This window comes from Lepus europaeus, chromosome 19, assembly GCF_033115175.1.
Source record: "Lepus europaeus isolate LE1 chromosome 19, mLepTim1.pri, whole genome shotgun sequence".
Classification (NCBI taxonomy): Eukaryota; Metazoa; Chordata; class Mammalia; order Lagomorpha; family Leporidae; genus Lepus; species Lepus europaeus.
The window spans coordinates 7,781,147-7,808,570 of NC_084845.1; the positions used below are offsets into that span (position 1 = coordinate 7,781,147).

Consider the following 27,424-nt stretch of genomic DNA (forward strand, 5'->3'; position numbering starts at 1 on the left):
GGATACCAAAATCCTTGAATGCTCAGTCCCTTACATAAAATGGCACAGTAATTGCCCAGACCTACAAACATCCTACTCTATACTCTATTTTTAAATGTACTTACTTAGGGGCCAGCATTGTGGCATAGTGGGTTAAGCCACTACCTGCAATGACAGTATCCTTTGGGCACTGGTGTGAGTGCCAGCTGCTCTGCTTCTGATCTAGCTCCCAGTTAATGCACCTGGAAAAGCAGCAAAAGATGACCCAAGTGCTTGGGCCCCTGACACCCATGTGGGAGACCCAGATGGAGCTCCTGGTTCCTGGCTGCAGCCTGGCCCAGCCCTGGCCATTGCAGCCCTTTGGGGAGTGAACCAGCAGATGGAAAAATCTGTTCTTCCTCTTTCTCTGTCACTCAGCCTTTCAAATAAATAAAGTAAATGTTTTTTAAAAATCAAATAAATTCATTTTTGTTTTATCATGTGCAAGCCAGACAGGGCAAATAAGATTACAGATCAGGTCTTTTGATGGGTTTTGTTCCTGCTTTTTTATTGATTGTCAAGTTGATAGTCAGGATTTTTTTTTTTCTTTCTTCCCCAAAATTGTGCTTAAAAACCCGAGTATCACCTGCCCCTTCCGGTTTTGCCTCTGTTGGAGCTCCCCTCCTGGCCACTGCACCAGGAGGTCTCTGACTTAAATAAATCTTGCTTTTAGATAAAATAAGTAAATAAAATGGATTGATGCCTAATAATGGTACGCCCTTGCGGGGCTCCGTGTGATCATTTAACGCGTGTGTTGGAATGCATGTAATGTGACGTGTAGGAAGCATGACGACTGGATCGAGGCACTCACGTTTCCAGCTCCTTAGACATTTTTTCTTTGTGCTGAGAACCTTCAAATTCCTGATGTAGGATTCTTTACAAACGTGTGATAGACCAGGTGCCGTGCTGCAGAACGCTGGAACCTGCCTCACATCGCACCGCAGTTTGATGTCTGTTGGCCGACCTCTCCATCCCCTCAGCCCCCTCCCCTTCCTCATCTCTGGTGACCAGCTGTACTCTCCACGTCTATCACATTCAGCTTTTCAGCTTCCACTGGGAGTGAGAGCGTGTGGTGTTTGTCTTTCTGTGCCTGGCACGCTCGCTCTCGCTCTCTCTCTCTCTCCTTCTCTTTCTTAAGATTTATTTATTTATTTGAGAGGCAGAGTGACAGAGAGAGAGAGGGAGGGTGGGAGAGAGCTCTTCCATCCATTGGTTCATTCCCCAAATGGGCCAGGCTGCAGCCAGGAGCCAGGAACTCTGTCCGATTATCCCATGTAAAGGGTAGGGGCCCAAGCACTTGGGCCGTCTTCTGCTGCTCTCCCAGGCACATTAGCAGGGAGCTGGATCGGAAGTGGAGCAGCCAAGGCTCGAACTGGTGCTGCCACATGGGCTCTGGTGTCACGGCGGCTGCTTGAGGCCCTACGCCACAGCGCAGTCTCTGGTTTATTCCACTTAGTTCCTCTGCCCCCCACCATTCCCAGTTCCATCCACGTTGCTGCAGATGGCAGAATTTCATTATTTTTGCAGTCGAATAGCGCTCCGTTGTGTCCCCAGGCCACGTCTCCTTTGCCCATTCACCCGTCGACGGACACACAGGTTGAGGCTGTGTTTTTGCCATTGTGAACAGTGCTGCAATAAACAGGGCAGCTCAGCGATATCTTTGATGTGCTGGTTTCTTTCCCTGGGCTACATGCACAGTGGTAGACCAGCCACCACACTGTTCTTGCTCTTCCCATCCTGCTGTGAATCTTCTGGGACTTGTGGTTTTTGTTTCTGTTTGTCCTGGGAAGCGCTGAGGTTTCCATAAATCCTGGGATCCAGAAAGAAGAGAAGGCGGCCGTGGAGAAACGCAGTCAACAGGTGCTGGCGGCTCTGAAAAAGCTGAACATCGAGGCCAATGAGGTAGGGAGGAGTCAGGGCATGGGAGTTCTGGGGGCTCTGGGGTTGTCCCTGGGTGCCTGGGGTCCCAGCCCGACTCAGCCAGGGTGAGCAGAGGTAAGAGGAGGAAACAGCAGCAACACAGGAGAACAATGCCCTGTGCCGGAAAGAGCCCAGACTCCCGCTCGTCCCTAACTCTTCCCGAGGACCCACACCCTAACCAATCCTCCCCCCGACGCCCAGGCCCCGGTCATTGCCGTGCTGTGCTCCGGTGGGGGGCTGCGGGCCCACATCGCCTGCCTGGGGGTCCTGAGTGAGCTCCAAGAACAAGGCCTGTTGGATGCTGTCACATACCTGGCAGGGGTCTCAGGGTCCACCTGGTAAGTGTCCCCTTTGGGGATGGGAGGCAGGCTGACTTCTGAAACAATGCAAGAGCATCGTCTTCCTGACGCCAAGTGCCTGCTCGTTTTTTTTTTTTTTTTTAAGATTTTATTTATGTTAAGAGGCCGTGTGTGTGTGTGAGAGAGAGAGAGAGAGAGAGATCTTCCACTGAGTCACTCCCCAAGTGGCCACAACAGCCGGGGCTGGGCCAGGCTGAGGCCAGGAGCCTGGAACTGGCGGTGGATGGACACAGCCCCTTTAGCTTCTCTGCCTCTGTGATATAGTGTTGAGTTCAGTCTGTGTAAGACTTTTCACTCAAGAGGCCCCAGACAACAGGAATGAAGCACTCACACCTGTGCACCTGCTCCAAGCCCAGGGTAGACATTACTAATTGATTGTGGCACATTTTCAGTGCAAGAGCTAAGAACAAACCAGGGAGCAGGAGCCAGAGTGAGATGGGCCAGGCTGAGGCAGGAATGTTGGACCTAGCTGGATAGATTGAGTTTCTTTCTAAGCTCAAGCTTTGACGCACAGCTGAGTTTTGAGCTGGGCATGGAGGATGAAGTTATTGGTTAATGGAGACAGTCGCATGAAGAGCAGAGAGGCAGAGCGTGGGAGTGAGGCAGGTCCTGCAGGGTCTCACCTAGGACCCCAGGACGCCCTGAAAGCCCGTCTTACGTGCTGAGCGGAACGCACAGTGTTGAAGAGAACTGCCTTGCTGGACAACCCAGGGGGTGCTGCCGGCACAGGGATCTCACAACTTGTTACTCAGCGGCGCTCCTTGGAGGTACACGACACTGGGGTCTGTACCTCAGCCCTCCTCTTCTCGGCTGAAGGCCTTGAAGGCTGTGCGTTGGGCATGTTCTCATTCCACGGCGTTCTTTGTTTTCTGTGATTACTCACCACTTGCTCTGATCGCCACCCGCTCTATGAGGGAGATATGCAGAGCCACACACCCTCCCCGGCTTTCCTGGTCCACACTTCTGGCTCCCAACCCACTCCCCTGGCCCTGTCCGCCAGGGCGATGTCCTCGTTCTACAGTAACCAGGGTAACACGAAAGACACGGAGGATGACCTGAGACGTCGGTTCGACCAGAGGGAGTGGGACCTGAACCATAGCATGTCCAGAACCATCCAGGCGGCGAAGGAGGACACTTACTCCCTGACCGACTTTTGGGCCTACATGGTGGTCACCAAACAGACCCGAGAAGTAAGTGGTTCCCGGCCGGGACCCCCAAGGAGGGTGGCCAGAGAGCCCAGACCTCTTCCAAATCTGGTCACTTGGATGTGGCCTTGAAACTGAAGTATGTTGGGGTTTGCTTGCAAGTAGCAGAACTGGGCTCTGATTCGCGGATGCAAAGTGATCCAGTGATAGCACTTATTGGGAAGATCCAGGGGCCCCCAAGAGCAGGAAGGGTCCAAAGCAAAAGCTCTCTCTCCATCCCTTCGTCTCTCCTTGGCTGCCCAGTATCTTGTATTCACGTCTGTCTGCGCTTGTGTCTGGCTCCCGTGTGTCAGGAGGACTTCGTATGTCTGCTTCTCTGTGCACAGAACTGCAAGTGTTTCCTGCACCCCCGGATGCCAGCTGGGTTCACCCTGGGAGCCTCCCACCGGCTGTCCTGGGATGCCACCCACGCTGCTTGAAGACGTGGCTTGCCAGCTCAGTGTGGGGTCCGAACGGGTGTGGCTCCCGGGGTGACCTCAACACGGGGTGCCGTTCTCACAGGAGAGGGTTTAGGATGGTCGTGCATCTGTAACCGCTGGGCTGGGCTAAGCAGTGGTCCCACCTTAGAAATGGGAGCAGCAGGACATAGAAAGCCTGACCTGTGGGATGGGGACACGGAGAGGGCAGGAGACTGAAGTTACTGTGGGTAGGAGTAGGGTTTCCACGGGGCTGTGTCGCCTGGGTGAACAGGTGTGGTTCAGCAATGACAGAGGGGACCAGGTACGCCTGGCCGCTGGGAGCCTGGAGCTGGGGTTTTCTCCCTCTCCCCCACCCTCCAGTGGTAACTTGATATTCTCTCAAGCTTCCTCGAGGTATAGTGGGCACACACAGAATTGAACATGCATCCGGATTTAACATCTGCATGTTGATGAGTTCAGACATACACACGAACCTGTGATACCATCACCACAATCAAGATCCCAGACACACCCATCACCTCCAGAATTTACCTCGTGTTCTGCGCTCTGTGTGGACACGGGAAGGGGAGGGGATAAGGACACTTAACATGAAATCTGCCCTCTTAAATGACACTAGGTGGGCCGGCGCCGTGGCTTAACAGGCTAATCCTCCGCCTTGCGGCGCCGGCACACCGGGTTCTAGTCCCAGTTGGGGCTCCGGACTCTATCCCGGTTGCCCCTCTTCCAGGCCAGCTCTCTGCTGTGGCCCGGGAAGGCAGTGGAGGATGGCCCAAGTCCTTGGGCCCTGCACCCGCATGGGAGACCAGGAGAAGCACCTGGCTCCTGGCTTCGGATCAGCAAGATGCGCCGGCCGCAGCGGCCATTGGAGGGTGAACCAATGGCAAAAAGGAAGACCTTTCTCTCTGTCTCTCTCTGTCTCACTATCCACTCTGCCTGTCAAAAAAAAAAAAAAAAAATGACGCTAGGTGGAAGCAGCCAGTCGCAGAGGGACCAGCACGGGCGACTGCACCTCCAGCCTCGCAGAAGAGGAGAATGGAGCAGTGGCTCCCAGGGCCCGGGTGGGGAAGCGGGAATGGAAGGTGGGTGTAACGTTTAAGTTAGGCAGCACGAGTCGGCTCCAGAGCTCTGCTGTCCAACGTAGGGCCTGCAGCGGATGGCACTGCGCCCCCTAAGGCGCATTGAGGGGGAGGCCGTCCTGAGCCCAACGCGTGCATCTTACCTGTGGACACCAGCCCTGCCACGGGTCTTGCTCGTGGAGAACGTATGGAGACCCCCTTGAGAATCCTCCACTGGGTAACTCCCACCCAGTCACACCCTCTTTGGCTGCACTACTTTTCCCAAAGTATTCAAAATAGGAGTTCCCTAGCCCAGCGAGTGCTTTCAGTGCCTAGATACGAATTCTGCTTGAGCCCTGTGACATACAGAGGTAGCCCTAAGACAGCACGGTCTGGGGTCAGGCTTGTCACCAAGACCAGTTAACTCGGTTAAAACTCCAGGCTTTGCAGATAGAAACCCTGCGTTTATACACAGCGCAGGGACTGGTGTTGTGGCGCCGCAGGTTAAACCGCTGCCTGCGACGCCAGCATCCCCTGTGCGCACCAGCCCAAGTCCCGGCTGCTCCACTTCCAGACCAGCTCCCTGCTAATGCATCTGGGAAGGCAGCAGAGGATGGGGCCCAGCCACCCATGAGGGAGACCTGGGTGGAGTTCCTAGCTCCTGGTTGCAGCCTGACCCAGCCCCGACCACTGCAGCCATTTGGGGGATGAACCAGTGGATAGAAAATCGCTTTCTCTATCTCTGCCTCCCTCTCTCTCGGTAACTCTGCCTTTCAAATAAATAAATGACTATTTAAGAAAATAAAAAGAGGCCGGCGCCGCGGCTCACTAGGCTAATCCTCCGCCTTGCGGCACCGGCACACCGGGTTCTAGTCCCGGTTGGGGCATCGATCCTGTCCCGGTTGCCCCTCTTCCAGGCCAGCTCTCTGCTGTGGCCAGGGAGTGCAGTGGAGGATGGCCCAAGTGCTTGGGCCCTGCACCCCATGGGAGACCAGGATAGGCACCTGGCTCCTGCCATCGGATCAGCGCGGTGCGCCGGCCGCAGCGCACCAGCCGCGGTGGCCATTGGAGGGTGAACCAACGGCAAAAGGAAGACCTTTCTCTCTGTCTCTCTCTCTCTGTCCACTCTGCCTATCAAAAAATTTTTTTAAAAAATTTAAAAAAATTTTTAAAAAAAGAGTCCCTATTATAGAGAGGAGAAGGAAGCCGAGGAAGGAGGAGATGAGGGACAGTGCCCAGGTTGACCCAGTGAGTAAAGGTGAACGTGAGGGACCAAGCAGAGCAGTCTGCCTCTGGAGCCTGCACTCAAATAAATAAATAAATACAGTTTTGTTTATTTGAAAGGCAGAGTGGGGAGTAGGGAGGATACAGAGAGAGAAAGAGATCTTCCTTCCACTGGTTCACTCCCCAAATGGCAGCAACAGCTGGGGCTGGGCTGGGCCGAAGCCAGGAACCTGGAACTCCATCCGGGTCTTCCATGCAGGTGCAGAGACCCAAGCGCTTGGGCCATCTCCCGCTGCTTTCCCAGGTGCATTAGCAGGGAGCTGGATCAGAAGGGACTTGAACCAGTGCCCGTATGGGATGCCAGCGTCACAGGTGGCGGCTTAGCCTCCTACACCACAGCTCTGGCTCCAAGAGAGCCTGAACTCTTAACCAAACCCAAAGTCACCTCCCCAGGCACAGGAGGAGGTACACAGGCAAGGCTGGAGTTGGCACTTCCCAGGGGGACCAAGGAGCAGGATGTACAACAAAGCGCTCATTTTAAAGCCATTCATTGACCACCTACTGTGGTGTCTTCAAAGATGAACAGGAAGGAAAAGGCAGGGGAGCAGCCGAGGGGGCACCCCATGCATCATCTGGGCACTCTCTACCCAAAGCTGCAGGAATGCCGCCTGTCCAGCATGCAGCAGCCTGTGGACGAAGGAAGGCTGCCCTACCCGCTGTTTGCAGCCATCGATGGTGACTTTCAAACCGCCTGGAAGAAGAGGAAATCCCAGAGTAAGAGACTATCTGGAGGGAGGGGCAGGGGAGGGGTTGCAAGGCACGGAGGGAGTGAGCGTGGGGGTGTCTTCCTGCTGCTCCCTGTGGCGAGCCCAGGAGAGCGCGGGGAAGGCCCGGAGGCACCGCAGGGCACACGCTTGCTCTGCGTGCACAGGGACAGTGAGAGCCAGCACGGGGCCTCTTTCCCCTTCACAGGTCAGCTTCACCCAGATGCTCTTGACTTTGCAGCCTGGCTGGTTCCTCTCTGAGCCCCAGGCTCTCAGAGATCCAGCCCTCCTGAGCCAGGTCCCCAAGCATAAACTGTGTGTGCTCACCTGATTGCTCCCCATCTGTCAGGCAATGCTCCCGGTGCTTGGACGTCATCTCCTGAATGCTTCACCCCTCGCTCCCCAGGAGGGACCCCTGTGCCGTTTTCCCACCAGCCTGGGCACGGCTAACTCTCCTTCCCATAACATCCCATAATCCAGTCCTTTCCAAAGCCTGTAAGTCACCTCTCCTCATTGAAACCCCTAGTCCTCGCTCCACCACCCCTAAGCCAGCCGGGCTCACGGTCTGGAGGACTTGTACTTACTTCCTCACTGACTGCCCTGTCCCGTGAGGTCACCTCCTTCCATGGCGGTCTGATGGACAGCCCCAGACTGAAAAATCTGGTCCCGTGCTTTCCCTCCTCGAAATGCCCTGCTGACCTCCCAAGTGCCCACAGTTCGGTTTTGTGGCGATGAGGCCTGACCTCTCCCCGCACTCCCAGGCCTGGGAGGCTGCACGATGGGGGAGGAGGAAGATGGAGGTGAGGGCTCAGGCTCTGGGGAATATGGGGAACAGGAAGCCACAGAGACTGTGAACCACCACCAGCTTGGCAGCAGCTCTCAACAGCCCGGGGACGAGATGTCCACGTGGCCTCTGAGCCCACACAGGCAGAGATGTTCCAGTGTCTGGGTCGCCTCTCCTCCTCCAACAGATTTGCTCTCTCCGAGCACCTGCTGCATTCCGGGCTCCGTGGGTGCTGGGGACTCACTCTTGTTTGTCCTGCCCAGAGACCTGGTTTGAGTTCACGCCTCACCACGCCGGCTACCCTGCGCTCGGGGCCTACGTCTCCACCACCCACTTTGGAAGCAGATTTGAGAACGGGAAACTGATCGCAGCTAAGCCTGAGCGAGACTTGGCCTTCCTGAAAGGTGGGTCCTGGCTTCGTGGGGGAGGGAACGGGAAGTGGGGGGAGGCGGTTTTGCCCCTGGCTCTGCCCAGCTCCTATTTACAAGTATTTCTGGGAGGAAAGAAAAGGCCCTGGGGGCTTCCTAAGGAAGGGGCTTTGTTCTTCCGGCTGAGGAACCAGTTTGTCTAGGGGGTCCTTAATGGCACCGATCACAGCGTCTTAGCAGACATCCCAGGAGAGTCAACAGGATGGCCAGGGCTCAGATCCAGGGCTGCAGCTGCCAAGAGCCAGATCCAGAATGTGTTCAGGGCACCAGCAAAACAAAGGGCCTACGATTTTCCTTAAGAAAAAGAGTGATGGAACAAGCAAGCATGTAGGCTAACAGTTAAGACACCTGCCTCCCACTGGGAGTGTCTGGCTCCTGACTCCAGATTCCCGCTAACGCAGGCCCTGGGAGGCAGCACTGAGGACTCAAGTAGCTGGGTCCCTGCCGCCCACGTAGGAGACCTGGATTGGGTTCCAAACCCCTGGCTTCAGCGCCAAGCATTGTGGGCACTTGAGGAGAGGACTAGTAGAGGGAGCTCTGTGTGTGTGTGTGAGTGTGTGTGTGTGTGTGTCTCCCTCAAAACACATCCACATCAAAAACAACCAGGTATTTACACAAAGCAAAATAAAAAAGCAATTAAAGAAGCGGCGGTGAAATCAGAACTTGCCGAGGTTGTCTTGATTGTCGCTTCGACAGTCATCCTACTTTTAGCTGTGGCATCGTGAACCTCGCAGCACGCAGGGGCTGGAAGGTGTCCCCCGCGGGATCAGATGGCATCACTGCGTGGGACCAGTCCAGCTGAGTTGTTCACATTCTGGGGGGGGGGGGGGGGAGGATGTACCCGAAGGTGTGGCTGTGTCGGCTCTCACAAACAGAAACACTCAGCTAGTGGCAGCGACAACTCAAAGATAGTTGAATTTCCACTTATTCAGCAAATAATTCGGATATACACTTGAGCCATTATCCAGGCTTCCCAGGGTCTCCATCAGCAGGAAGCAGGAGCCAGGGTCAGGGGTCGGACCCAGGGGCTCCCCTGTGGGACAGGGGCATCCTAACCACTAGGCCACACGACCATCCTAGGTCTAATTTTCTCACAAAACAAAGAGACAGGAGCAAGCAGCTGCCAACACGGGCTTCGCTCAGCAGGGTTGAGCTTGGGGCCTGGGTTCAGTCTGGGTTTCCGCGCCTCCACCCATGTTAATTTATATTCACCCTCTGCATCTGCCACGGTGGCCATGTCCACTGAGCCGGCCCCTTTTCAGGAAGAGGGCAACACCTCCCAGGAGACCCCCCATGCCATCTGCCCAGACCAGGGCTCGACCTCCCCCTAGCTGCAAGGCAGGCTGGGAGATCTTTGCCCTGTCCGCCTCTGTCCCGAGAAGTGCAGGTGCAGAGCTTGGGGTGGCTTTGGGGCGGTCAACAGTGGCTGGCTGGCTGGCCGCGTCCACAGCGTGGTCCCGAGAACAGGCACCCCACCTGTCTTGTCTACTGCTGCCTTCTAGAAAAGTGCCCGGTGCTCTCGCCACTTCCCGAGTGCAGGAACAGGCGTCCCTCCCAGCGCAGAGTCGCACGGTGACTTCCACCCACTGCCAGGTGTCGGAGCCGTGGGGGGAGGCGTTCTGACTGTAATTCCGTTTCCTCTGCAGGTTTATGGGGAAGCGCTCTAGCCAGCATGGAGTCCATTAAGGAGTTCCTTCTGGGTGAGTGTCTGGGGAGCAGAGTGGTCCGTGCCTAGAGGTTATTTTCCACGAGGGAATCGGCCGCGCTCTCCTGGCCCGTGGCAGAAGGGAGAGCCGCACGTCCTTGTTCAGACAACTGCACCTTCTAGCAGATCGCTGCCGCTCTTCACGCACTCGCTGTGGGCAGCTGCAAAGACTGCCTGGGACGGAGCGTCACCCTGGGGCCCAGGAGCCCTGCGGCCGCTGGGAGGTTACTTAACCCCTCTGGCCTCAGCGTGTGCGTCTGTAACCGGAGAGTCACTGTAGTTACGTGGACAGGCCCACTGCTTAAACTCTGTGACCCAATCCCCCCGGCCAGGACGTGGAGAGGAGAGCAGTCCCAGCCTCACATGTTGGATGGGAGGTTTCAGTGACCAGATGTGTGTAAAGTGCTTAGGGCAGCGCCTCGCTGGGTCTCGTCGCTGACGGTTCACAGCTGTAACTACTCATCATTCATTTAACACCTAAGCTAAGAGATGCCCCCAGGTAGCCAAGCACCGTGCTGGGTCGTTCGCGCGAGTATTGTCCTTTGACCTTGGTGTTCGCCATACGTTGTTTCAAGGTCAGTCTGAGAAAAGCATGAGCCTGCGGGCTACATCGGAACTTCACTTCCACAGTGGGCCTTGCTAAGCTGGCTCTTAGCTGGGGTCTCCTGACGTGTTTACTTGTTTGCCATTTTCCATGGTATAAATGTCCCCTCCCTGGCCAGTTTGAGTTCACTGAACACAAAGGTGGAAGGCGGGTGCACAAACCAGCTCCTGGGGCCTTCCGCAGGCTCCAGCCCGGCACTGCCATTTCTAGCTCAGAGATGTCCCCCACCCCCCCCCCCCCCAGGTCATCCATATTTGCCTTAAAAATGGCCGACACCGTCGCTGGTGGCTTTGGTGCACCGTCAGTGTTCTCACCTCTGCTCTCTTGCAGATAAGTTACATAAATTGAAAGCAAGCTTGAGTCCGAAGTATGAGATCAGAGAAGGTAAGCGGCCTGCTGTGGATCAGTAGTGAGAACACGGAGGGGCGGTGGCTCAGAGCCAGCCGTCGGCGACCCGTCCCCCCGAGGTGGATACTGCTGGTGTCGGCCCTGCCCCACTGGCCGTCGCTCGGGCTTGAACGTACTCCCCAGAGATCACGGTGACAGTGCTGGGGAGGTGTGGGGGGTGTCCCATGACCTAGTGAGAGGGGACTGGCTCAGGTGAGCGGGCGATGGTGTCGTCTCGGGAGGGGTTAATTATCACGAGAGGGGGTCCTGAGGAGCGGGGTGCTCTCTTCACCGTGCTCCGTCCACCACGGCTGCAGGAGAAGGCACTGGCGAGCTGTAATTCCTTCCCCAAGACTGTGTGGGCAGGCGTAATGAGAGAGAGACAGGGAGAGATGTGACATAGGAGACAGAGAGGAAAGGGTTGTATTTCGCTCACCCAGAAGAAGGGTGGCCCTCCCCGAGCTGTCCTGCAGGTGGGGTCTCGGGAATCCAACCTCTTTGCATCTGGTTGCTCGTCCTCTCCACCCAAGATCTCCTTGTTTGTCCCACAGAAACCTTGAGGAGCCTGCAATACAGCGAACCCATTCACGCCGGTTACACAGGTCAGTCACACGGCCCCCGGAACCGCAGGGGAGGCTGGCAGGCGTGGACCTGCGTGCCAGGGTGCAAGTTCAAGTTACCAGTTTGAGTTCACTGAACACAAAGGTGGAAGGCGGGTGCACAAACCAGCTCCTGGGGCCTTCCGCAGGCTCCGGCCTGGCACTGCCATTTCTAGCTCAGAGATGTCCCCCACCCCCCAGGTCATCCATATTTGCTTTAAAAATGGCCGACGTCGTCGCTGGTGGCTTTGGTGCACCGTCAGTGTTCTCACCTCTGCTCTCTTGCAGAAAAGGCACTGGCAATGGAAGGAACCTTGAGATTAGACTATGAGATCAGAGAAGGTAAGCGGCCTGCTGTGGATCAGTAGTGAGAACACGGAGGGGCGGTGGCTCAGAGCCAGCCGTCGGCGACCCGTCCCCCCTGAGGTGGATACTGCTGGTGTCGGCCCTGCCCCACTGGCCGTCGCTCGGGCTTGAACGTACTCCCCAGAGATCACGGTGACAGTGCTGGGGAGGTGTGGGGGGTGTCTCATGACCTAGTGAGAGGGGACTGGCTCAGGTGAGCGGGCGATGGTGTCGTCTCGGGAGGGGTTAATTATCACGAGAGGGGGTCCTGAGGAGCGGGGTGCTCTCTTCACCGCGCTCCGTCCACCACGGCTGCAGGAGAAGGCACTGGCGAGCTGTAATTCCTTCCCCAAGACTGTGTGGGCAGGCGTAATGAGAGAGAGACAGGGAGAGATGTGACATAGGAGACAGAGAGGAAAGGGTTGTATTTCGCTCACCCAGAAGAAGGGTGGCCCTCCCCGAGCTGTCCTGCAGGTGGGGTCTCGGGAATCCAACCTCTTTGCATCTGGTTGCTCGTCCTCTCCACCCAAGATCTCCTTGTTTGTCCCACAGAAACCTTGAGGAGCCTGGCATACAACGAGTCCGGTCACGTCAGTCACACAGGTCAGTCACACGGCCCCCGGAACCGCAGGGGAGGCTGGCAGGCGTGGACCTGCGTGCCAGGGTGCAAGTTGCTGGTGCCAGCCAGCGGGGCTGCTGTCGAGCTGGTTTTCCGTTACTGTAATCAGATACCTGAGGCTGGGCGGTGTTGCAGAGAAAGGAGGTTTATTTGGGTCACAGCTGTGGGGGTTCCAGGGCCTGTAGCTGGCGGCAGCTGTCTTGCTGGCAGAGCCATGGGCCATGCAGGCACAGCACGGCAAGAGACAGGCTGGGCACCTGGGTCTCTGCAGGTCTCTCCGTGTCTTCGTACAGAGCCAGGGCTCCAGCACGGGGGCTTCCCCCGTGGCCGCCTCTGACCCTGATCGCCTCCCAGCAGCCCTGCCTCTCAACAGATCCGGTTTCCACCTCTTACTCTCTCACAGTGGGGGTGACATTTCTTTAGTTACTTTTAACTGCTTTTTTAAAATTAATATAAAGAGAACAGATTTCATGTCGTTCATAGATACAATTCTGAGAATATAGTGATGCTCCCCCTCGCATCCTCGCTCTTGCTCCCTCTCTTTTTTAATTTTTGCATATTTTTACTTTTCTTTCTAGTCAAAGGTTTGATGCCCCACTAAATAGTTCAACAAGTAAAAAGTAGAAAGACCACTGTCCCGCAGGAATATAGGCAGGGGCTGTGAACAATAATCAAATCCCAAGATGTCCATTTCACTCGTACACATTAGATTTTTTATTCTCCATATACTAGCTACAACCCAGAGAAGAATGTGATATTGTCCTTTGGGGTCTGGCTTATCCCAGTTGCTTCTGTTTTGCGGCAAAAGTCAGGATCTCACTTGTGGTTTTTTTTATGGCTGAGTAGACCATTTTCTTCATGTAGCCATCAGCGGATGGCCATCTGGGTTCATCCCAGAACTTAGCTCCTGTGAGCTGCTATAAACGTGGGGGTCCAGGGAACTCGCTCATGTGCTGATTGCCTTTGGATAAATTCCCTGGAGTGGGATGGCCGGGTCAAAAGGTAGACCCATTTTTAGTTTTCTGAGGAATCTCCGTTCTGTCTTCTATGATGGTTGCACAGTTTACATTCCGTAGGGATTCCGTTTCAACACACAAGCCTTGCGGGCCTCAGCCACGCCCAGACCACAGCAGTGGGGTTCCGGGGAGGCCCCTCTCTAGGTGCAGAGCAGGGACTCCCCGTATCTTCACGTGGCAGAAAGAAGGCGAGGGAGGCCTGGGAGGCCCCTTCGAAGGGCGCTGACCCCACTCAGGAGGGCTCCACGCTCATGTCGTCATCACCCGTCAGAGGCCGGGCCTCCTAAGTCCACCCTAACCATTGCAGGTTGGGATCCCAGTCTGGGACTTGGGGGCCACCAAGCACTCTGGTCATCCCCCTGTCTCTGAACACACACACACCCCTCTCAGTCCCACCTCAGGGTCTCTGCACCCACTATTTTTCCTCAGAAACCCACAGGCCTCCCTCCCATCCTCCATCCGGGGGCTTTGCTCAAAATGCCACTTCCTCAGAGAAGCCTTCCCTGACCACCCTCCTCATGCCCCCACCCCCAGCAAGCCGGTTTTCCTCCTGGTTCTGGCTGTCCAGGCCACACCACACGTGGCTTCCCTGTTTCTGGTGGCTTCCCCTCTCCGGAGCCCTGGGGCCCGCATGGTGGGTGCCCGAGATTGGAAAGTCCTCGTTTGGAACCTGAGGCGACGTCAGCCTGCCTCACGCTCGGCCTTGGACGTGCGCCCGGGCCTTGTCCCTTCCTCAGTGCCTAGGGACGGACCAAGCTGACGCGCTCGGAGCTGCTAGGGGTGCGGAGGCGGGGAACGCGTGTGCCATCCCCGGATCCCGGGAGCCTGAGGCCTAAGGGTGACGTCAGGGTGTGAGGGGGGAGGAGAGGCCCCACCAGAACCCGAGGTGCATGTGGGAAGCCTTTGACGGAGCCAGAAGCTGAGGCTTGAGAACCGGAAGTCCAGGCTGGAGAATGACGTCAGGGTGTGAAGGGGAATGAGAGGCCCCCGTGGTCCTGGGAGGAACCGCATCTCTCGCATCCTGGGCCGATGGGCAAGCCGCTCGAGCTCAGCTGTCCCCATCTTACGGTGGCACCAGTTTGGGGGTGGCGGAGGTTGCCCCCATCTCCTGTTGGGTCCCCTGAAGCAAACTAAGTCTAGGCAGCAGTGAGGGCTCCTCCGGGGCCAGGGAGTTTCCGTCCCTCAGCTGTATCCACGTCCATCATGGGCTAAGGGTGGGCCCGGGAGGGACGTCCACTCTCAGGTACCTTCCCCGTGGCCAAGCCTTCACAAGCAAAGCCCACAGCGGCCAGGGCGTGGACCTCCCGCATCGGTAGAGTCCCGAGGGGACTGTGGGAGGCAGTGAGGCACCAGGGTCCTTGAGGGTGAGCGCTTGCTGTCTCAGCAGGGTGGGAGTTGGAGGAGGCTCTGCTGGATCTGCTGCTGGCCTACGTCCAGGATCCCGGCTCCAGCAGCGTCATCGACAGGCTCCAGGCCCTGCAGCTGCAGCTGAAGATCGCGAGGGGAGGTTTGTGCACCAGGGGGCGCCCGCAACCCCTGCGCGGTGGGGACCACGGGGCTGGGAGGCTGCGATGCAGGGGTGGCTGCTTCCCCTTGACCCTCACCGGCTCCGCTGGCGAGGGGGCAGAGGCTGGGGGGGAAGTGCTGAGCCAACAGGAATGTAAACAGCCTTGGGCACTCATTCGAAGCACTGCGTCATTGGGCATCCACTATGACGTCACTGGGCGACAGCCTCTCGGGGACCAGCGCCCCACGCATGTGTGGTCCGGTCCGTCTTGGCCCATGAACTAAGCAGAGCGGCTGGGGCTGGGGAACGCAGGGTCCTGAGAAGGGCGTTCAGCTCCTGTGATGGTCAGCATTCTGGGAGGAGGGACCCCTGCTTCCAGGCGGCGTGGGCTCAGCCCTGCGCTCTGTCCGCACGCCTCTGTGTCCAGTCCTCACCACCATCCCACGGCAGAAGCGCCAAGAGGATGAGTGGTCCAGCCCAGGACACACAGCTCATAAACAGCAGTGCTGGGTTCAGATCCGCCTCTTCTGACCCCAGGGTGCACCAGGGCGATCGGTAACAGTTACAAGCCAGAACACCTGGGGTCTGTGGGAAATCTTCCCCGTTTTCAGTGCTGCTGACGAATTCCTGGTTGCTTTAGGACATGGGTGAACGTGTTTGGGGACAGGATGTGGTTGCCACAGAATTCCCCTGAGACAGAGCAGGGGAAGAACCTGGGCGAGTGCCTCAGTGCCTCCTTACCTGTGCAGTGGGGTACCCTAGGGCCTTCCTCACGGGGATGGGGAAGGTGGGAGGAGGGAGTGCCCGCTGCAGCCGCGGGTGGGCCTGGCACAGGTGTGAGCAGTCACATCAACACTGACTCGCTCCTGATTCATGGGTGTGGCTGAGAGCAGATGAGGAGACGGCTTGGAAGTGAGCCCTGCAGTAGAGTCCAGGGAGACTGGACAGTAAGAGCCACTGAGGCCACAGTGGGGCGAGAGAAGGTGACGTGGAGAAGGTACAGCCGCATAGGAGGAGATGCTGAGCACCGTGAAGGGTGAGACGGAACTGGGGACACAGATGGTCCGAGGGGGTGACCACCTGGGTTTCTCGAGACAGGTCGAGAGGATGAGCCCGAACACACCTGGCTGGCCGAGATGATCCGGCACTGGAGCAGCATCCCCCCGGCAGAGCAGGGCCAGTTCCTGGAATACCTGGTGTACTGCTTCACGAGAGAAGAGGAGCCCCCCGTAGGCAGTGAGAGGAGTGGCCCAATAATGCAGGGGCTCCTCGAATACAATCCGATGAGCACCGTGAAGAACATCTTCAGTGAGTGCTGATCCGTGAGCCCCGCCCCCTCTTACTCGAAACGGCCAGATTCCCACGGTCCATGCACGTACCGGGGTGTCCTGAGTTGGTGCAGGCCGGAGGGGACGGACCAGGTTCTCAGAGTCGCGAAGAGATGGAGAGTAGACAGGTGAGCCAGCCACAAACAGGACCACCTAGACGGAGCGAAACTCCATGGAGACGGAAGGAGGGGAGAGTGCAGGCAGCTGGTGAGGAGGTGTGGCAGGAAACTGGGACAGAGAGGCGGGACACACCAAGGCTCTTAGCAGGGAAAACAGCTTGATTCTTCTGCCAGCTGGGCCAGGGGAGGGTTCAGTCTCCAAATTATGGGTCTCAAGCAAAGCAAGGCATGGTCTGATGTCCCCAGCACAGACAACTGATAAGCTTCCTTGTGCATACTGTTACACCAGCTTTGTGCTACAGCCATAGCACTGCCCACACAGCCACCACACAGAGTCACCCCCCGCCCCCGCCGTGTGCACCTGTGGCTGACCTCACTGGATTTGTGGTGTTTCTCAGGAAACCCCTCCACCCCCCATTCCGGGTTGGTTTGTTCTTTTCTACCTGGAGGGGAGGGGCCCCTGGGGGTCCCTGCCACAGAGGAGGGGCTGCAAGAACCTCTCACTAAGCCCGCTGCCTGGGAGCACCAGAGACAGCCCCGGGCCCCGCACAGCCGGGCTCTAGGGCTTCCGCTGTCAGCCGCCGGAGACCAGCTACCCGGCAGCTGTCCAGGAGAGGAGAGCTCGTTCTCCACCTTCAGGCTCTACAGCTCCCTCTCTCCTCTCTTTGGAAAAATGGCTGTCACGTTCCAAATGGTGCGTGTTTTACAGTGGGGGCCACCGACGTCCTGAGCCGTGGACGTTGTGTACTGCCCGGATTGAGGTAAACATGTCTGTTTCCGTGAGCGCTCGTCCTTCCTTCGGGGTGACAGCATTCGAGACCCTCCCTCCTGGCCTCGTGACGTAGGCAGCGCAGTGGCATTGTCTGCAGCCACCCTAGGGGCAGTACAAGAAGAACGCGTTTCTCCTAACTACAGTGTAGAGCCCGTCGGCCAGCCGGTCTTTCTGCCAGCCCCCAAATCTCCCCAGCCTCTGATGGCCACCACGCCACTCTCCACTTCCATAACGTCAGCTTGTTTAGATCCCACGTACACGCGGGGTCACGCAGTGCTTGTCTTCCGGTGCCTGGCTTATTTTCCCTTAAGGCAGTGACCTCTGGTTCCAACCGCATCCCTTGCAACTGACAGGGTTGCATCCTTTTGCTGGCTGAACTCTATTTCATTGTGTGGACAGACCGCATTACCTTAGCCATTCGTCAGCGGATGGACACTTAGGTTCATCTCTTTTTTAGTCTTACATAAATTCCTGGTTTTAGTCTCTTTAGGGTGAACTCTGTCCCTTCCTTGGTTTCCATTGTATATAATTTAAATAGCAAGCCAGCCACGAACTTGGTGCCTTTGAGATACTCTTGGTCAGGCTCCCTTTATTAATATCGTTTTTTATTAGAGAGACAGAGACAGAACCCCCAGCCACTGGTTTGCCCCCACGTGCCTTCAATGGCCAAGGTTAAAGCCAGAAACTCGGTCGAGGTCTGCCACATGCGTGTAGGAAGCAAATTCTTGAGTCATTGTGGCCGCCTCCCAGGGTGTGCGTTAGCAGGAAGCTGGAGCCAGGAGCCAGGGCTGGGAACGGTGCCAGTCACTCCAGTGTGGGATGCAGCTGTCCTAACTGCCCAGCCAAGGGCCCCCCTCCCTGTAGCCGGGGTTGAGGAAGAAGGAAGGCATCTTTAAGGCGATAGTTGAAAAGCCGAGGACTGGGGAAAGTCAGATGAGATGCTCAGGTCACCTCCCTGTGGGTCATGGGGAGAGATGAGATTTGTGACAAAAGCCTCCGGTACGCTCTTCCGAAAAGATCTGACCCAAATAAGAACCCTAGAGGCTTGTGGGAAACGAGATGGAAAGATAACATGTATTTTGTGTGCAACGCATGAAACGTACACACGGAAAGCGCGCACTAGGAAGATGTTACGTGTGGGTGTCTAGAAGTTTCTGCGAGACTTCTGAAGTACCCTCCTCTATCCTAACTTACCAGACAACATAAGGGTGATGTGGCGCTTCCGCCTTGGTGGCTGAACCCAGACCAAAGGCGACCGCCTCCTGGCCGTGCCCCCTGGGGCCTTTCCTCTGCCTGCACCATCGCTGTGTCTTCCTCAGACTTAAGGACTTGTGTCCTGTTAGGCTCGTGACGTCACACAGCCTCACTGTCCCACTTTCAGGCTCTGTCCCCACTAGTCACATGGGGGGGCTCGGGTTCACTGTGAGTTCAGGCAGGTGCACACGTCAGCCCCTCCCACTCACTCTGGCCCTCTCCATTCTCCCTCTAGAGTTTGTCACAGAGTCTTGCTGTTTTATGGCGAAAACTACATTGTGCTTTGTCAAGTGGGAATGGGGGACCATCCACAACTTCCTGTACAGACATGGTGAGAAGCCCGGATCCTCCCTCCAGTGGGGACCGGATGGGGTGGGGTGGGGGGGAAGGGACAAGAAAGATCTCAGGCCTGTCCCTCACCAAGAGCTGTGGGGGTCTTCCTGTGGGTGCTGGTTCCCCGGGCAAGACGTGTGACCTTGTTGGCGTGAGTTCAAGGCACTATGAAAAGCCCAGTCCCTGAGAAGTCGGAACCCAAGCTCACTGTGGGCCTGTTGTAGGATCTGATCTGAAACACACCTGATGCATTTTCCTCCCACGGGACGGACCCCATCCATTGGGTAGAACTGACGCCAGTTGGCTTCCGAGGCTGGCGGGCACCCTCTCCCGTGGCCATGCCCACCCCTCACCTTTGAACTGCCCCTCTGCTGTTGTGGGGAGACTGTGCTAAACATCTTTGTGTGCTGGGCCCTACTGGCTCCGTGCAGGTCACGACAGGTGCATCAGCCAGGGAGGTGAGTCCCAACCCACCCCTTCTTGTTCAGGGCTGGGCAAGGCTTGAGGAGTCACGTGACCACTGGCCCACCTTGGGCGGCTGTAGCAAGAAACCTGCAGCTGAGGACTTGTAAAGCAAAGGGGCTCATTTAGCTAGTGGCTTTGGAGTCTGAAAGTCTGAGCTCAGGCATCCCCATGTGGTCAGCCTCTGGGGAGGGCCTCATGGCTGCTGGGCAGGAGAACGCGAAGGGAGACAGCGATGTGCAGAAGACACCAAGCCTGTGGGGCGGCCTTGCTCTGTAACGACCCTCGCTCTGGAGGACTCGCTGCGCGAGGCCAAGCTTCATCCCTTCCAGGGAGTGGTGACCCAGTTACCTCCCCCTAGGTCCCACCTCTTAAAGCCCAGTTACCTCCCCCTAGGCCCCACCTCTTAGAAGTTGCCATGTCCTCAACCCCACCGCACCGAGAGCCGAGCTTCCAGCCCACACGGCCTGGGGGCTGCACTCAGATGCCGTCCCAGCCAGAGCAGGAGTAAACCCTGGCCGGACATTGCACAGGGCACAGGGGCTGCAGCTGTCTGCACAAAGCTGGCCTCAGAAGAGACTGTCCAGTGTGCACGCCCCGGGCCACGGGATGGGTGTTTTAGCAACAAATTCCTCCCAGAGGAGCTGGAGGAGATCATTCCCCAGCGGCAACAGAAGGCACTGGCAGAGGCACTGGACTTGTGGTCAGGGAAGCCACAGCACAACACCACACATGGGGCCTCCAACCACTTATTTATTTGAAAGACAGAATCACAGAGAAGGAGAGACAGACAGAGGCCTTCCAGCTGCTGGTTCACTCCCCAGCTGGCCACAATGGTTGGGGCTGGGAGAGGTGGAAGCCCGAAGCCAGGAACTCCATCTGGGTCTCCCACAGGGGTAGCAGGGACACAAATACCTGGGCCATCTTGAGCTTCTGTCCCAGGTGCGTTAGTAGGGAGCTGGATTGGAAGTGGAGCAGCCGGGACTGGAACCAGGCACCCATATGGGATGGCAGCGTGGCAGGCGGTAGCTTCACTACAGTTCTGGGTGCCGGGTGCCTGAGCTGCCTCAGCAGGATTGGCTGTGTCCACAGCCCCCTCGTCAGCCTGCAGCTGGCTGTCTTCCCTCTGTGTCCTCACCTGGTCGCCCCCTGTGTGTGTGTATATCCTGGTGTCTTCTTAGAAGGATGCCAGTCCTGTGGGACTGGGGCCCACCAAAAAATAAAACCCATCTCTGTAAGACCCCGTCTCCAAGCACAGGCACACTCTGAGGTCCTGGGGTTACGACTGAACCATGGAAGAGAGGGTGGGCCTGCGGCCTGGTGGTGAAGTCGCCACCCGGGGCGTCCACATTCCATATCGGACAGCCTGAGTTTCAGTTGGAATCCCAGCTCCACTCCCAATTCCAGCTTCCTGCTTTATGGACACCCTGGGAAGCAGCAGGTGACAGCTCAAGTCCCTGCCATTCACATAGGAGATCTGGATTGAGTTCCCTACTCCAAGCTTCAGCAATTGGGAGTGAACCAGTGGATAGAAGATTCTCAGTGTGTATCTGTCCCTCAAATAAGTAAAATACTTGAAACTTCAGCATACGCATAAGGAGGTCACAGTTCAGCCCGCAGCCGGCTCCCTCGCCACTCCAGCAATAGTCATTCTCCCATTCTCCCGCTGTGTGTCCCAGCCTCACTTCTGGTCCCAGCAAATCCCTGCTCCTCTCTTCCGGCCGCTGCAGGTGCCATCGCCGACAAGACCATGCACAGCCGGGAGCTCCTGCACCTGGTGGATGCGGGCTTTGCCATCAACACCCCCTACCCGCTCGTGCTGCCCCCCTCGCGTGAGGCTCAGCTCATCCTCTCCTTTGACTTCAGCGCCGGCGATCCTTTCGAGGTAACGAGAGGGCATGGGAAGGAGCTGAGGACGCAGGCTGGGAGGTGGGCACAGGGAGGAGCTGGCTGCGGGCCCAGGAGGCCAAGTCCACTCACCCGGGTGCACAGTGGCCCTCAGGACGAAGCTGCTGAGCGGGAGAAAATGCAAGCACAGAGTGTGCCTTCAGGGGACGCTTACCCCCACCCGGCCGCACCCTGCTCTGCTGGGCGTGGGGGTCTTCACTGAGGCTCCCGGGCGTCTCCTGGCCAGTCCTGAGACAGGTGCCGCTGCCTTCCCCGCAGACCATCAGGGCTACGGCCGACTACTGCCACCGCCACAAGATCGCCTTCCCCCCCGTGGAGGAGGCCACGCTGAAGAAGTGGGCCAAAGCCCCTGGCAGCTGCTATGTCCTGAGAGGGGACGCCGGGCCTGTCGTGATGCACTTTCCCCTGTTCAACACGGACGCCTGTGGAGGTGGGTGCTTGGGGGGCGGGGCGGGGCCCCTGCCAGGGGCGTCTTGGCCATCCTGCCTGCCCTGGGGCCTGCGGAGGGGTCATGGGTGTGTCTGCGAGTTGCCTCCGTAGGGGGTGTCCTTGCCCTGCCCGAATCTCCCATGTCTTCCACATCGGGACATCCCATGGTGCTCACTCACGCTTAGATGGGCAGCAGCTTGGACGACCCAGCCCCTGGGGTGCCCTGATGGTGCTGCTCCCCACACCAGCCTGGAAAGGCCTCTTGGCTTGGCTCCTGGCACGAGACAAAGGGGAGAGTAGGGGACAAAGTCCGAGTACCTTCCTCTTCTCACGTGGGCCTCCCTGCAGGCAGGGGCTATCAGTAACAGAAATACAGAGAAACCCACGATCCAGGGATGGACAAAGCCAAGTCGTGGGCCCTCTGCATTTGGTCCTCAGCTGTCACGTGCCAGCTCCTGGTGGCAAGCAGACAGAGTCAGTAGGATTCCTTGTCCAAGCCCACGCCAAGCTTCCTTTCTTGGTCTGATCACCTCTCAGATGAAATTCAGAAATGGGTCAGCACGTACGGCACCATCAAGCTGGCCGACACCTACACCTTGGAGCTGGTGACCCAGCTGCTGGAGTTGTCCAAGAAGAACGTGAGGATGAACACGGAGCGTATCCTCCAAGAGATGGAAAAGGCGGCCAGGTAGGGGTGCCCTCCACTGTGCTGACCCTGGGCTCCCTGAGGGCCACCACGGTCAGGGAAGCAAAGCCAGGTTTTCCCCACATGAGTTCGCTCCTCGGGGGACACAGGACACAGGCAGCAAGTGGCTTTCTGAGGAAGAATAAAGCAGAGGGGAGCCATTTGCTGGGACTGCCATTAGGAGCGCCTTGGGGGCAAGAGGTGCAGAGTCACCACACAGTCCCCAGGAGTTGGGTGAAAGCGAGCCAGAGGTGAGCAGCCTGCAGACTCATTTATTTCAGTTGGTACAGCAGCTTATATAGCCAAGGCAGCCAATCCGGTCAAGGGACAGTTTATGCCCTAACCAATCACAGCCTGTTGCCAGGCAGGCTCCATTGCCAGGTAGGTTTGGAAGCCATTCCTGAGTAACTGACGCTCGCTTGCCAGAGGCCATCTTGGCATGGCCTTCTCATTCCACCACAGTGTGTGGCCACGCTGTGTCAGTGTGGACCGTGTAGCTGGGGTGTCTAGAGGGCAAGCTTGCCTAGGGTTTCTTTTTTTTAAGATTTTATTTTATTTATTAGAAAGACAAAATGACAGACTAAATGAGGGACAGAGACTAAGGGAGAGAGAGAGAAATAAAGAGAGAGAGAGAGAGATCTTCCATCTGCTGGTTCACTCCCCAAATGGCCACAACTGTGAGAGCTGGGCCAAGCTAAAAGCCAGGAGCCAAGAGCTTCATCCAGGTCTTCATGCAGGGACTCAAGGACTTGGGCCATCTTCTACTGCTTTCCCAGTCCATAGCAGGGAGCTGGATCAGAAGTGGAGCAGCCAGGACTCCAACCAGTGCCCATATGGGATGCTGGCATTGCAGGCAGTGGCTTTGTCTGCTACGCCAGGATGCCGGCCCCAGCAGTCACCTTTTCAAATGAGCAGCTGGATGCCTTGTCCCACGCAGTTGTCACATCACCCAGGCGGCAGAGAGTGGAGGCCCAGACTACTGGGGGAGCTTCAGGCAGGTCGGCACCTCCCCGGCCTCAGATTTGCCATCTGTAAGTGGGCAGGAGTTGGGCAGCACGTCTTCCTGTGCTGGAGATAAGGCCCGATGGACACACGAAGCAATAGTCAGTGTTAGCGTTTTCAGGCCTCCTCCCTCGGAGTGTCGTGACAGTCACTTGTCTGAGCTGGCCACAGATATTTTGCAGAAGGCCTCGCCCAGTTGTGTGGTTGCGAGTGTCCCAAGCCGGCTCCAGGTGAGCTGAACAGAGAATGGAGCTCACTAGAAGGTGACAGACACTGAGGGTGACAGGGCCACAGAGCAGCAGGAAGCAGCCCTCATCCCCGCGTCCCTCCCGTCTCTCCCTGCAGCTGCGTTCTGTCCCTGGCTGGTGCGTGCTTGAAGACCACTGTCCCCAAGTGTCGTCATAGCCCGCCCCCAGGCGATCAGGCCGGCGTCACTGCAGAGGTCCGGTTGTCCCCCCAGGGTCATGAGACACCTCTGGCCCTGTCCTGAAGGAGCCAGGGCTCCCCAGGGCATCTCTCCCTCTGCACTGCTGGCATTTGGAGCTGTGGGGGGACAGGGTTCACTCCCCAAATAGCTGCAAAGGCCAGGGCTGGGCCAGGCTGAAGCCAGGAGCCAGGAGCTTTCTCCGGGTCTCCCACATGGGTGCAGGGGCCCAAGCTTTGGGAGGCCAGCCTCTGCTGCTTTCCCAGGCACATTAACAGTGAGCTGAGTTGGAAGTGGAGCAACTGGGACATGAACCAGTGCCCATGTGGGCTGCCAGCATCGCAGGCGATGGCTTTACCCGCTACACTCAGGGCCAGCCCCAGTCCTGTGCCTGGGGTGTTCATCAGCCTCCCCGGCCTCCACACGTCCGGTGACAGCAGTTCAGCAAGGCTCCAGACACAGCCAGACCAGGCTGGAGGGACCGGGGCTTTGCTGCAGGACTTGTCAGAGCCTTTAACGAGCTAACATGCTTTTTGAAAGAGAGGCAGGGTAAGCAGTGTTTGCCGCTTCTGTCTGACCTCAGCACGCTGAGCCTTTCCAAGCAGCTGTGTCGCGCGGAGCCTGGTCCTGGGCTCTGCAGGAGAAGAAGCTAAGGAACTGGGAAAGTGCGCATGGAAAGTTCCAGAGGGGTTGGGCAAAAGAAACAACCAGGTTGGGTCCGTGGAGAATGTCTTCCCTGGATTTGAATAATCCTCCTTCTGTGACGCTGGGGGCTGAGACTTGAGACAGCGTGCCAGATCCCCTGGCCCCGGTGGCAGTGACGATGGCTCGAATGACAAGGGGCAGTCATGCGTGTTGAAGGAAAGCACGTAGGGAAGTGGGCACCGAGCTCGGGGGTGCTCCCTGCGGGCGCCCAGGGACGGACCCGGCTCATCCTCAACCCTCGGTGCTGTCACAGCAGAGGCCTTGCTACAGGAATGGGAGCACGGCCGGGGTGGGGGTGCGGTGGGGGTGTAAGCCGTCGGCACCTGGACGGCTGTGAGGGCCAAGCAGGACGCGCTGAGGGCCGTCCCTGCCGGACCCTTTGCCGACCTGAGTGGGGGCTCCAGAGTAGCTTTTCGGTGAGATTCACGGCCTCCTCTCCCTCCAGTGCCAAGGAGCCCCTGGCAAGGTTCCGGTCCCACTGCATAGAGGACGTGATGAGGCACTCTTTGGTGAAAGTGGCGGGGGTCGTGGCGGAGGACATGAGGGAGGACATGATGGAGGACGAGATGGAGCACGTGGCGGAGGACATCACGGGCTCCCGGGCCGTGGGCATCGAGATCACCAACAACACAGACGAGACGTTCACAGACCCCGTGTGAGTACCGTCCCCGTCCCCTTCTCCCCGTGGCGGGCACCCCCACGCTGGGATGAGCGAGGGCCTCAGCCGGTGTCTAGGCTTCTGGTTCCCCTGGACAACGGCCTGGCCCCCACCCAGGGGCCTGCAGGTGGGACGCACTCCCTGTGCGACTCTGTCCAGACGCAGGCAAGGCGGAATCACAGCAAGTTCCTGAAGGCCCCTCCTTGCCGGGCACCCAGCCTGCGCTCATCCTCGCCAGCCCCTCCCTGCAGGGAGTGGCTGCTGCCCGAGGGCTGGGCCCCAGGTCACGTGGCCGGTGTGCGACGCCTAGGGGTGCCTTCCATAGCCTCCACGCCAGCCCTCGCTCCCGGGCACCGCACCTGCTCCGCTCGCTGCCTGGCTTCTCAGTGAGCAGGCTGGGTAGAGCCCTGTAGCCTGTCAGGGTTGTGGAGCACAGGGGAGAGAAAGCCACTCCGGACCCTGCAGCTGGCCGTGTCCTCCAGCCTGTTTCTCCAGAGCCGTCCCCGGGGCGGGGCTGGGGAGGTCATCTGCCGGCCACCAGTCTGCTACTTAGGGACCCACATTCCTTGCTTGGGATGCCGGAGGACGCTGTGGTCTGGGGTCGAGACCAGACCCAGGTGTCCCCGAGGCCCTGCTCCTTGGTCTCTGCGTCCTCACGAGGTCTCCCTGTGCACGTGTCTGGGTCCCGGTCTCCCCTCCACACGGGTTCGGGGCCCAGCCTGGAGACCGCATTGTAGCTGAGTGGCCTCTTTAAGGGCCTTGGTGTAAACCAGACGCTGGGTGTTGGAGCTTCTGCACGGAAGCTGCAGGGAGGGGACTCGTGTTCCTTGTGCACACAGCCCTCTGGGCCACGGGCTCCGAGAGCAGCAGGGCAGCGGGCGGCTGGGTGCAGCCCAAACCATGAACTCATCCTGTACCCGAGCCCTGCCGACATGTGACACGTAACGTGCCACCTTCCTGTGCACGTGTTTTTGCCCAGTTAGGGAAGACAAACCCAGGGCTCCCTGGGGCTCTGCCATGGACTCCGCCCTCCTGGGTGCCGTCCGTGCACCTGCACACCTGGCGTCTCCCCAGGTGCTGCAGGTGCAGCAGGCCGGTCGGGCAAGGCACAGGTCCTCGTGCCACTTGCATCTTCCTGGGCGGAAACGTGACGCCAACAGCTGAGCTAAGGAGTCAGCCAGAGAGTTAGGCAGAGTGCCTTAAAGATAACAAAGCGTGCAGGCTGGGGACTGGAGAGAAGTGCGCCATAGGGAAAGGGGTGGTCTGGGAAGGCATCAGGAGGAAGGGTTCTGCCAGGACTGGATGATAGGGGGCAGGGGGAGAACTGAGAAAGCAAGTGCAAAGGCCCTGGGGTAGAAATGACCTTGGTCTACACAGGAAAAAGGCGGTTATTGCTGGGTTGGTGTCAGTGTGGGGGAGGCATGGAGAGGGGCCGGGACCGGCTCTGGCGAATTCTCGCAGGTCTCATGGTACCTGATGCAGGCTGAAGAGTTGGTTCCTAGCCTGGTTCCTAGGGGAGGAGAGACACGTGCACGTTTGCGTGGTAAGCACGCCGCCCAGGAAGTGGAGGAGCTGGGGTGAGCGCCCAGGACTCTCCACAGAGGACAGACCGTCTCTCCCCTGAGCCGCGGGCACTCTGGAGGGGCGTCCGGCTCCTCTGGGCTTGTCTGGTGTGCGGCCAGAGTGACTTCCACCTCCCGCTGTCCTTCCAGGTTCTACTGCCAGAGCGGCCATGCCCGGGAGGCCCCACCCCCCGTGCTGGCTCCCAAGCACACCGTCAGCTGCTCCTTCACGAAGGCGAGCGCCAGCTTCCAGGGCAGCGCGGGCCTGCTGGTCTACCAGGGCAGGGCTGCCCACCTGGCCCTCCTGTTCTCCGTTCCCTTCAGCTACGCCCTGCACAGCATTGAGTTTGCCGTGGCCGTCCTGGCCGGGCCGGTCTCCACCGCCTCTCTGGAGCACGTGTTCCACAGCATCATGCAGGGAACGTCCCCGGAGCTGAAGGTGGCCAGATGCGCCCTGAAGACCCCCCAGAACACCCTGCAGCTGGAGCACGACTCTCTGACCCTCAGGGCCGTCGTCTCCAACGTCCGCACGGCCAGAATGAAAGTGGTGGTGGAGCGCAAGGCTTGCCTTGCACACCCACCCACACCACAGTCCTAGCCACATAAGCAGCATGGCCGGAGTGCGAGCTTCAGCCTGCGCCGTGTTGGTCTCTCAGAAGCCAAGGGAGGCTCTAAGAACACGATGGGTGCTCAGTTAGTGCTTGCTGACCAGCTCAGTGATGGACTGGGCGAGTTTGTCTCAGTCCGCCCGCCCCCCAGCCGCCGCCCATGTCCCCTTGCGCTCTGCGGGCGCCTCTGGCCCTTCGCTTCCCACCACTCTCCCGC

General features: G+C 58.1%; 1 protein-coding gene across 1 annotated transcript; it reads left to right on the forward strand.

The window, feature by feature from the left end:
• Positions 1–1,806: 1,806 nt before the first annotated feature.
• PLA2G4C (phospholipase A2 group IVC) lies at positions 1,807–27,197 on the forward strand (the record flags this gene model as incomplete). The annotated part of the gene is made up of 18 exons (XM_062175931.1): positions 1,807–1,920; positions 2,140–2,276; positions 3,298–3,487; positions 6,854–6,974; positions 8,012–8,152; positions 9,823–9,876; positions 10,816–10,869; positions 11,424–11,474; positions 11,760–11,813; positions 12,369–12,419; positions 14,839–14,958; positions 16,057–16,266; positions 18,667–18,762; positions 20,957–21,111; positions 21,393–21,564; positions 22,101–22,251; positions 24,825–25,034; positions 26,750–27,197. Coding segments are annotated over 18 exons (2,529 nt in total), but the record flags the coding sequence as incomplete, so codon positions are not given.
• Between the last annotated feature and the right edge of the window lie 227 nt (positions 27,198–27,424).